This window comes from Hydra vulgaris, chromosome 13 (assembly GCF_038396675.1).
Source record: "Hydra vulgaris chromosome 13, alternate assembly HydraT2T_AEP".
Taxonomy (NCBI): domain Eukaryota; kingdom Metazoa; phylum Cnidaria; class Hydrozoa; order Anthoathecata; family Hydridae; genus Hydra; species Hydra vulgaris.
Genome location: NC_088932.1, coordinates 4,086,195 through 4,098,436, shown reverse-complemented (window position 1 = coordinate 4,098,436; position 12,242 = coordinate 4,086,195). Strand labels below are relative to the sequence as shown.

Genomic DNA, 12,242 nt, shown 5'->3' with positions numbered 1-12,242 from the left:
TACTCTAAATAGCAAACACAAATAATTTTTAAGTATAAGAAACTGTCATTTACAATAAATTATACAATAATCTTATGACTTTAAAAAAAAACATATCAGCTAGGAGATGCTTAAACAAAAAATTAACTTCTAGGTTTAAACACATTTATAAAACAATTATATAACACATATTAACTCATACACAAACAATAAAAAACTACTTTACATTATTATAAAAACACATTGATAAAACAGCTATAAAGCACATATTACCACATACACATATTTATTAAAAAAACATGTGCAAACAATAAACATATATAACTTGAATTGTGCAAAAAAAATTTTAAAAATGACATAAGAAAATTTAAAAAGATTTGAAGTGAACAAAATATAAATATATATATATATACAAACAATACTCTTTACCTTTATTTTTTTTTTTTTTTTTTCATAAGAACTGTAATCCTCTTAAGAAAAGTTAACCTTTACATATAATAACATGTGACTTGTCAGTGTTGTAACAAATTTTGATTTATTTTTCTAAATTAAAAAAAAAAAAAAAAATAGTTAATAGCATCACAGAAATTTCAAAGTAGTAATAACCAACTTTATGGAAATAGTATTAGTATAACTTTTTTGTTGCCTAAAAAATAATTAGGCCTCATCCGTACCCCTATTTTCCTTCTAAAAAATAAAATATAAGCTCAGTAAAAACAAAACTGCAAAAAAAATAAAGCTAAAAGAAAAACTAAAACAAACAAAATGTAAACGATTTAAAAAGTTCTTTCTACTTTATATCTAATAAAATCATAGAATCATACAAGTTAGATAAAAAATAAGAATATTTCCTACATTTATTAACAAATAATAATTCTAAACACTTTTATTACTTGCAAATACATTTTTTTTTTTAGAGTTTTCTTTGTTTTGAAGGACAGTGTATATTGCAGATAATATTTTATACATATTATATATTTATTAATGTGTTAAATATATATATATATATATATATATATATATATATATATATATAATATATATATATATATCTTATACTGCTGATTTAGGTGAGCAGTGTGATGTCATACTAAAATAGCCTGCTGCAGGGGCCTTCAGTATATACATCGACTGACAAATAGCCTGACTTGCCACATAAAAAAGGCCACATAAAAAATCATTTAAACTAATATAAAAAAAATTACTGATGAAAACTAAGTTATGTATTTGAAAATTATATTTCCATTTAATTTATTTCTTCAAACAATCTTGTTTATAATCTTTTATTTCTTTATCACAACTTTTTTTTTAAAACATAATAAATATTTTAAATTGATTATAAACAGTTTATAGAGAGATTTTAGTTATCAATAAGAAATTTGTAAGCAAAATTTATGTTCATTAATAAAGCATGTTAAAAGAACTTTACAAGATATTGAATTAATAAGAAACAAAATCTTTTAAATACATTTGTATATAAAAGGTTTTGTTTTGGATTTCGGGAATAGTTAGTGTAAAGTTCTCAAAAGAAATTAAAGAATTTAAAAAAATATATATCTAGCTTAATGGGATTAATGGGAACTTAATGCCAAAAAAGTAAGATTTTTGGCATTTGTTTTTGTTTTAGCATATGCGCAAAGCCTTTTTAACATACGCTCAAATCCTATTAACACAACAAATCTTTCAAAAACTAATCAGATTGGGCATATTCTTTGCCTATTCTGTTTAGGATTTCAAAATATACCTCCCTACTTTAAAACTACTTGCTATTTTGAAAAATGTGTAACACTGAACATCATCAAAAGATTGATGATGTCCAGTGTTTAAAAAGTGCAAAAATGAAAATGATATTCAGATGTGTGGTGCAACTCTTAAAGGCAATAAAAGAAGGTGTTTGACAGAGATTAGGAATAGTGAGTGTATCTGTTTGGGTGCATTAGGGGAGATTAAGGTGATTTTCATAATAATAGTTCCTTTCTATATAAACTCTCCTTTTTCCATTTAGTAAAAGCATTTTTTTTTTTTAATCATCTGTAACATTTCAACAAGGTTTGTTCAATTTAATAAATTGATGTTGTCGTCACATTATCTTAATTATTTCATAAATATCTCATAGCAATTCTTTCTATGAGTTTTCATGACAACTGTCAAAAATATTGATTTGTAGTAAAACTGGTAAAGAAGTTGCTTGTAATCAAGCAGTCATATTTTTCAAAAGGCCTGGATTTATAATTCATATCAGTCATATTTTTTGTGAGCCTGGACTTATAATCGCTATTTAACATAAAACTGCTGAAATCTTGACATTGGTTAACATAACTATTAGTACATTTACTTTAAAATATTTTACTAATATTTAAAGACTTTTTTTTAAGGGATGGTCTAATTCAAAATATGTCTTTTTTTATTAATTTTTTTTTATTTTACCAATACCTCAATCGTAACAAAGATAAAATATAGTTTATTTGTAACTTTGTTTAATTTGTAACTTTATTTATTTTTATTTTGAATTTTAAAAATAAAACTGTTCTTTTTAGATATATGATGGTGTTGCAAATAAACCAATAGACATACATAGTGTTGGGCTCATTATAGCAAGTATGGCAAATGTAGATATATCAACAAAAATAAATTGTGATGATTTACCACAAGAAAAGAAAAGAAAGATAAATGAAAGAAATAAAATAGTGGTAAATAATATTTTGTTTGTTCTTGCTCAAATTTGTTAACTAACTTTAACTTCATTTGAATTCAATTTTTTTTTATTTTTTTTAGTATTAAATATAATTTTTTTAGTATTAAATATAATGTCAAACATATTATACTAATCATATAAGGTTTCATGATATTCAATGTTATTTAAATTTTTAGTCGAATAAAATAAAGAGGACACATGATAAGTTTTCACAAGTATTTAATGATTGCACAGAGGTATGAACAATTTTTTTAAATGCTTTTGTTTATTTAGCAATTATAAGTATGAATGTTAACATAAAAATAGCAAAGTTTATTGTCAATTTTAATCACAGTGAAAAATTATTTTTATGGATTTAACTTCAACTTATTCTGTAAGATCGAAGAAACCATTAAAGAGGTTAAATTACTTAACTTTTTAATTATTTTATTTCAAAGTATTTGTCTTGACTTTTTTCCCTACTATTTGTTTTATACAATTAATTTCCAGAAAGTCGAACACCGTTTAACTTGAGTTTTTGTTATCTCGACCTGTTTCATTTAAATTCTTGAAATCGTCTAAATGATTACCGTGAAATGTGGTTACTTTGGACAGTGTGGTAAATTTAGACAAAAACTTAGAGTAGAACTTTTTCTAGTAGAAAGAGTTTTACTAAAAACTGGAAGTAAAACTCCTTCTAGTAGAAAGAGTTTTACTCAAAGTTTCTAGTAAACTTTGAGTAAAACTCATTCTACTAAAAAAATTTTTAATCAGTTTTGAATAAAACTCTTTCTAGTTGAAAGAATTTCACTCAAAGTTTTAGTGTAAAGTTACCCCACTGTCCAAAGTAACAACATTTTATGGTTTTATTAAAATTCTCTGGTTAAGTTGAACCTTGCATAACTCAAACATTGTTGAACCATTCTTTTGCAGATTTCTTTGGATAACTTGAACTTTATGTTTGGGACTTACAGATATTGAGATGTTTTTTTTAAATATATCAGTATCTATAAGTCCCATACAAAAGTTCAAAAAAATTTTAAAAAACAAAGTAGTTCTTTATAAAACACAAATAACTGTCTAATATTTTTGTATTATTTAGATCTAAAATATATTAAATAAATATAATAATAGCTTTTATAAAACTGTTAGAGATAAATTATCATAAAAACCTTTAAAAAAATTGAATGAATTTCTAAATTAAAGACCGCTAGCTTTTTGTTGCAATTTTATTACCAAATTGTAAAGAAGTCATTGAGTAGCTAATTTTTTTTTTTTTTTTTTTTTTTTTTATTCACCTGCTCAAGGCCAAGAAGGCCACTTCAGATGAGGAGGCTACTTAATAGTGGTTATAACCCTCTCTCAACTCTATAACTCCGAAACACGAACCTCGACAAACAAGGCCGCTGCGCGGAGAAACAAGTTGAGCGCGGTACTACCAGGGACGTGGTGGGGATCGAACTCGGAACCTCTCGCTTATGAAGCGAGCGCTTTACCACAACACCACTACCGCTAAACTTTTTAAAATGTTATCGTTAAATGTTCTGCGTCAGTACAATCCGTTACTTCTATCATTGAACCATTTTCCACACTTTTATTAGTATAATAGTGTAAATTTAATGTATATACTTTAGCATTGAATGAAAAAAAATTGCCTTACCTTGTACTAATATCTCTTATCAGTCAAAGTTTGACTTAACAGAAATTTGCTTTAGTCAAACATTTGTTAAGTCAAACCATTTTCCTTGGTCCCTCGGAGGTTTGAGTTATCCGGAATTAACTGTAATTATATAAATCAGATTATTGTGAATAAATTTTAAGTATTTAATAATTAAATTAAAAAGAAATGTTATTTCGAAATTCATTTTGAAGTGATAAGAAAATGTGATTTAAAATGGGACTATAGCAATGAAAAAATGATACATCTGCATTTTGAATTAAAAAGAAATGAGCCCCTGAGATGCATAGTGGTATAAGTCACTTATGTCTAGTTTTGAGAAGTCTGACTAATATCACTATGGCTGTGAACAAAAACAGCTGTTTAGTGAGGAGCATAACAAAAAACAATTCCAGCATCATTATCAATATCATTATACCACTCTGCTTATACCACTCTGCCATGTAATAGAATGATTATACCACTTATACCATGTAATAGAATAATTATACCACTGCCATGTAATAAAATAATTATACCACATTATACCACTTATACCACTCTGCCATGTAATAGAATAAACAAAATGCTAACCATTGGTGGCAATAACACAAAATATTGAAAAAAGTGACTCATACCACTATGCATCTCATGGGCTCAAATGTGATTTTGAAACTCACTTCGAATTAAAAAAAAAAAGTGATTCAAAATTAAAATAAAACATTTTAAATGGGCATTTCTAGTTGTTTTATAACATTCAGTAAACTTGAATATAGCAAACTAGTGTGAATAGTTACCTGCCTGGCAAATGACTTGCATTTTTTACTAAATTGTCGCCCTTTACAAAAAAGAGGTGTTCCTATACTGTCAGACGCCCATAATGCTAAACTACTAAAAGTTAGCTAATATCGAGCCATTACTTTTATTTATTTTATTTTTAAAATAAGTTTATCTTCCTAGTGCTGTGTGAAGAGACTGAGATAAGATTTTTCATGAGATCTTCTTTTTTTGTTTTTCTTGTTCTTAACTCAATTTTACAACAACATACATTACTCAACGATTTTAAATATGGAAGACATCAAAGTTGGTGTCTATAATTGCAGTGATTTTTAAAAACATTGTTTAAATTTAATTTAAATTTGAGTTAATTTCTTATTTACAACTTTCATATTCTCAATTTCGTTTTACATTTTCTAATTACAACTTTCATGTTCTTGATTAAATCTTACCCTTGTTAACTGCAACTTTCATGTTCCTGATTCCATTGAACTTTTATAAATCTCATTCCTCCCTATACAGAATACTGTTGTCATACTTTAGCTGGTTTTTTTAATGATGCTCTTTCTCTCTTAGACAAGATCCGAATAATTGTAAATGTTGTGACTTTTTTTTTTTTTGCTGTAAATTTTATTTTGTCTAGTTTTTTCCTTAAGCATAGTTGGTTCCTTGTGGTTTGGATGGTTTTGAGTTCTCTCCCATATTTATGTTTCCTTTACTCTTAAAATTTAAGGTCTTTTAAGTTTTCAGTCAAACATTTTTATGCTTTTTTAACTCTTAACTGAAAAGGGTTTTTTTTCTTTTGGGGAAACAATAACGAATTACAGCAAACTCTTTAATTAGATACTTATTATTTTATTAATGTATTGTTTTATAATTACATTGTAGTTATATTGCTACAAAAAATAAATAAAGAACCAAAAGCTATACAAATTGATAATGGTCAGAAAATCTTAAAAAGAGGGCAAAAATTTAAATATTTATGTTTATTAATTTCCTTTATAGTAATTTACTTTTGATTTGACCTACTGTTGATAATTTGATTAGCAATGATTTATTTAGGAAGATCCTTCAAAAAGACCTACAGTTGATCATCTAGTTAACAATAGTTTATTTCAAGTTGATGTTGAAACAGTCTCAAATGAGATCAATTGTATTCGTTCTAAAAAGAGTTCAGAAAGTAACAATTTTGGAATCCAAGATGATCTTGCAAACAGCATTGTTCAATTGCAGTAAAAAAAATTTCTTTTGTTTTTTATATATTTTTTTTATTGATCACTGAGTTTTTTAAAACAAACATAAAAGCTAACCTGTATTGATATTATGACAATAAGTTTTTAAAACAAACTAAAAAAGTGTACTGATAACTTGTATTGATATAGTAATAAAGATTTCAACAGTTGAAATTTTATAATATACATAATTCTATATAATTTATTTATTTATTATTTTGATTGATATCACAATTTATTTACTCTCTCTCTACATGAAATCGGATTGCAATCAAGGTTTTTAATTTTAGTATCAAATATAACAAAACATTGTAAGCAACAAATAACATATGATAATAACAAAACATTGTAAGCAACAAATGACTATTGATAATAACAATATGGAAACTTTTGTTACAATTTTTTAAATGTAATGTAATTAAGTTATTATCAAAAAAAATGTTTTAAACCATTTTATACTCAGTTGATTAATTTGAACTATGATTTAAACCATTTAAAAAGGTATATTTAACAGTGATCTTTTAAACATAACATTGTTTTTTAATAAATATAAAATTTACGTATACCAAATGATGTTTAAAAGGTTTGTTATTCTAAATATTCAAAACTATTTTTGTAATTTCAGTAGATCTGTTGCAAAATATGAAATTTTTGAACCAGATCTACTGAAATTACAAAAATGAAGTGAAAGCTTCTTTGTTCAAAGAACAGATATCTGAAAACATATAGTCTTTCTGTTTATGATACTCGCTATGAATGTTCTATTTACTTGGCCAAGAAGTTGAGTAACTCCTGTTGTAATGTGTGCCTGGTGGAGTGACAAAGAGACAAGTTTTTTTTAACTCAAGAAAAGATAAAAAATCAAAGTCTAGTTGAGCTATGTCCATCTAAAAATAAAATGATGGGTTGCTTAACATTTTTTCATTTAAGTAGACATCAAGGTCTTTTGATGCTGTCAAGAACGATTTGTGGTTTGATACTCCATTTTCTGATTTTATTTGCTGCTTCTGTTGGAACTATACAACTTGCAATACCAGTACATTTAAATATCACCTGGCACATACATATATTATTTTAAAATAAGAAATAAAAACTAAAAATCATTTTAAGCAAGTATTATTATTTATACGTTTTTTCTTAAACCACATATTATTGCATGCCTGAAAATGAAACAAATGGTTATATTGTAACATATTCTTCGTTTTCTCTATACTTTCTTTGAGATACATCCCCTTTGCCAGCATAAAACAATCTAGAATTGGTACCATGAACCTCATAGCTAATAAATTGGGGTGTTTCATTACAATTAAATATTTGACAGGTATCAACAGTGCCATTCTAAACCCCTGCTTCAATTTTCTCTTCATTAACCATAACACCAACTTTTAATAGTTCTTTAGCAAGGGAATCTGAAAAATATTACACGGAAATTGTTTTGATTAAGTACATTTAAGTAATTTTTATTAATAAGTATACTTATTTATAAAAATTTTTAAACTGATACCTAAACGACTACATGCCATTTTCCTTGAACAATTCAGTGTGCGGTTTATAGACACTCTTCTTTGTTGCTTGATGGTAAAACTGCTATATTTAGCATAAAATCAGAGTCTAAATGATCAACTAAATCTATAAAAGAAGACTGTGATATAAAAAGTATAGTAAGATTTTAAAAAAGAGATATTTAAATATAAAGATGATTCTGATTACCCTATTTAGATTTCATAGGATCATTGTAGATTAAATAATTTTATTTCAACTTACTTTCCTTTTTCCAGTGCAGCTCAAGCATTTAATGAAACTTCATTCCACCTTTCAACTTTGTATTAGTGTGATGTCTAATACCTAGCACATTTAGAATTAAGTTGGTTACTTCCTGTTTATTAATTGCTTGTAAAGACCTGCTCTTATTTTTTATAAACAAACAATACATGCCTCTTCATCTTCTGTAAGTATAGTTCAATTACTTCTTTCTTGTCCATTAATCACTTTTCCATCTAATTGCCTGTTGATTGTCTCTCTGTCTTTAATAAGAGGAAACATACCAGTCTTTAATGCTGTTTGTCCCTCCCATTCATATCTTTGCAAGAATTTATTGCAGCCTCTAGTTGCTTATTGCTTTCATTTGTATGTTTTCTGGCATCTGAGGCATCAGCTTTTGTACTAAGATTTCTTACTTTGTTTATGCGTAAATGTAACACAGATGTTGGTTTCATTTTACTTACTATTAATAAATAACATAAATATAATAATAAATAATATAAGTATAATAAACAAAACTCTAAAATGACCAACATGCAAAAAAACATAACATGCTTTAAGGGCAGTATTTCTGCAATAAATTGACATGAAAAATTGAACTTTTTTATGGATAAGAAATAGAAATTATCTTAGAGTAAATTATATAAATATTATATTAAATTTTTTCAAATCTTTTCCGAAATCATGAAAAAAACCAGTGGTTTTTAGGATGCATATAATTTGGTTTTTGTAGTAGATTTAAAGTGTTCTTTACAATATAAGTTACCAGTGATGCAATCGTCCTAAGAGCAATTTATTTAAACAATCCTCTTCAATAAATTAGGTATTCTTAACAGTTTACAAGAAATTATAGTCAGATTAGTTAATGTGGTTTTTTGGGTGCATAGCGAAAAAAGGAGTTAGCTTCAACATTTTAGCAAAAGAACACATGCGAGACATAATAAACCATACCTATCAGGAACAACCCCATTTATGCTTATCTTTTAATAATCATAGTTTGAAAAACATTATTTGTCTCAAGAAGAAAGTTCTAGGTTCTTCTACTTTCACGTGGTTTTTGGAGTACAACCACCTGTAATCCAGATTTTCAAAAAAAAGTTTTTGTCAATCCTTTTGGCGATATAGCAAGTCATACAAGCAACTTTTAGGAATATTTTCTTTAAAGCTGTATTTAACATTATGCGGTGTCTCATTTAAGTTGTCAGTGTAGAAAGCATCATTGCCTGATCAGCATGCATCAATGTAAAGTATGATTTATCATCAATTAAAAATTCACAAATTTTGCAGCAATTTAAATTTTACATATTACAAATTAACATTTATTATGGCATTACATGGTACTATGGTATTACATTTTACATTTTACATATTACAAATTTACATTTTACATTTCCATAATGCTGTAAAATTTTCTGTAATTTGAAATAAAAGCAGAGTAGTAAAAAATTTTATTAAAATTTATAATGAAATACAAGAGCTTTGTTTTGATTAATTTATAATGTATATAGAGTGTGTAATAATAAAAATATATGCACTTTTGTATTTGTGCCAAAATTTAGTTACCACCCATTACAAACAAAACAAAAACATCAAACAAGCTTTCACGTTATAAACAATCAAACTTCAATGTTATATGTTAATGTATACTCATACTTTCCACCACCAAACAACTCTGACACTGAAAAGATCCCTCTTTTGCTCAAACTTTACAGGAGTTTATTCCTCCAACTATCCTACGCTACGTGTAAAAAATTTTTTTTTTTTTTAAAAGCCATTTCTAATTAGGTTGTGATTCGACATTTTTTTGATTTGAAATTGAATCAAACCCATGCCAAACTCATACCGTCAACCAGTATGCGTGTGTGTGTGTGCGTGTGTGTGTGTGTGTGTGTGTGTGTGTGTGTGTGTGTGTGTGTGTGTGTGTGTGTGTGTGTGTGTGTGTGTGTGTGTGTGTGTGTGTGTGTGTGTGTGTGTGTGTAGAGAGAAATAGATAGATATATAGATAAATATATAGATATAGATAGATAGAGAGATATACCAGACTCCCCCTACTATGTCGCTCAATGCAACTGTTTTATATTTTTGCAAAAGTTATATATATATAGATAGATAGATATACCTGACTCCCCCTATTATGTCGCTCAATGCAACGATTTTATATTTTTGCAAAAGTTTTAATATTTTGGAAATAAATTAAAAGCAAATAATTTAAGATTATATGTTTTTTTAGTAATATTCTATCAACATTACTTTTAAGCGACACAATGATAAAAACATTTAGCTTGTTATTTAGAAATATTTTTTTTTGTTTAGTTTGAACCAGATTTTGGACAAGCTTCCGAAAAAATTTCTTGAACATGAGCACTTACATCATGGCAATTGCGTCAACTAGGAGATGTAACAACTGCAATACAAGCCTTAAAATCATTTGAGGAAGTATTGGTTGTTGTGTCGATGCGAAACTAAGTATTAATAAATTAAATAGTGAAGTACGAAAACGAGGAACATTTGTATTTTTTCACAATAAACAAAAAATTTTTTAAACAAAAAAAATGACGATTTATAAAAATCATGACTCATACATTATAGCAATTTTCGATATTTTTGATAAAGTTTTTAAATATTTTTTATAACTTTTTCTAATGAGTTAATTGTGCGTTTTTAGGTTTTTTAAATTTATAAATGTATATAAATTTGATTTTACAAAACTTTAATATATTATATATTATAAAGATAATTTATTTTTTTATGCAAATTTGAATAATATTTCCTTTTATTATATTTTTGGAAACCACGTATTGATTTTTTTTTTTACGTCGTTTTAAAACAATTTAACTTTTATATATAGGGATATATTTTTTACTTTCATAGATATGGAAATTCTTTTATCTATCGATAAACCAGTTTAACTTTTTTGGCAAATAGTTTGGTCTTGGAAATTAACTAAAATTGTATTGTTCACACTAAATAGAATTGAATTTCAACGCGTTTTAATAACTCTGAAAACTTGCTAACTATTTTTGGATTTGCTTGAAAATGTCAAAATTAAATCTTTCCATCGTGTGTCGACTCGATGGCAATTGATGTGTCCAGTTGAGAAATAATTTAAGGCAAGTGTAGTGTAGGGGAGTTTAAGACAAGATAACAGATGGGACAAAATGGCTTTCCTATAACAACTTGATAGCAAAATAACTGAAACAAAACTCTAAAGTGTCTAAATTTTAAATGCTGTTATTTTAAATTTAAAACATTTCTATCGTAACTATAGATGGCTAAAATCCCGGAAATTTTCAATCCGGGATTGAATAGAAAAAAACGCATTTGTAGATAGAGAAGCATATGAAGAACTAACGATTTAAGTTCTTTTCAAATACTTAAAAGTAATTAATATAATTGTGATTTAAATAAAGTACTTCATTAATGAACCTAAGTAATTTAAGTTACAAAACAATACTTTAAAGTGATAACACTATAAATAAAAATAATAACTAAAAAACAATATGAACATGCTTGAGTATACATGAGTTAAATTTGCTTTTGAAAGTACTACCCTAAAAAATGAAAGTGCCAATCATTTCATCGCTTAATCATATTTGATTTTTTTAACATAAAAACTGAGAATGCTTTTTCGGTATTTATACTCGTATAGATAATATATAATCATATTTTTTTTAAGGTGATCTAATCATAAGCTACTACTTTCAAATAACAGTATTCCATTTTGAATTTTTATAAGTTATTTTTTACCTTTATATTTTGTGTTCTTATTGCTGCCAATCTTTTTTCCATCATTTCATTTAATTTGTTCATTTTAATTGTGTTGACATTATTCTGCTCAAGTCTGCTGCTGTTATTATATTTGCCGAGTATAAACACTTTATCAGGTTTTTCATAATTTTTTTATTTTTGGTACTTGTATTTGGTAGAAAAACTTCTGGAATTTTTTATAAAGTAACCTGGCCACGAAGATATGCTGAGCTCCTTAACGGTGTTCTCCACTCTTCAATTCGGTGACTCAAAGCATTATACAATTGCTTTCCGATTTCAGATTGTTGTTCATTTATTTTTGTCAACATAAACTTTTATGCATTGTCAGAAAAAATTAAAGTTGGGTCTTGTCGACAAAAGTGCTACCAAAGTTGCTTTATTGGGAGTAAAAGTA

General features: G+C 26.4%; 1 protein-coding gene across 1 annotated transcript in view; it reads left to right on the top strand.

Moving 5' to 3' along the window:
• Positions 1 to 10,633, top strand: part of LOC136089216 (probable serine/threonine-protein kinase gdt4) — a 69,194-nt gene extending 58,561 nt beyond the window's left edge. The window contains exons 11-14 of the mRNA XM_065814968.1: positions 2,517 to 2,669; positions 2,851 to 2,910; positions 6,150 to 6,319; positions 10,394 to 10,633. Coding sequence (XP_065671040.1) covers positions 2,517 to 2,669; positions 2,851 to 2,910; positions 6,150 to 6,319; positions 10,394 to 10,472 — 462 coding nt within the window. The 3' untranslated portion in view covers positions 10,473 to 10,633. The remainder of the gene's footprint in view (positions 1 to 2,516; positions 2,670 to 2,850; positions 2,911 to 6,149; positions 6,320 to 10,393) is intronic.
• The last annotated feature ends 1,609 nt before the right edge of the window (positions 10,634 to 12,242 follow it).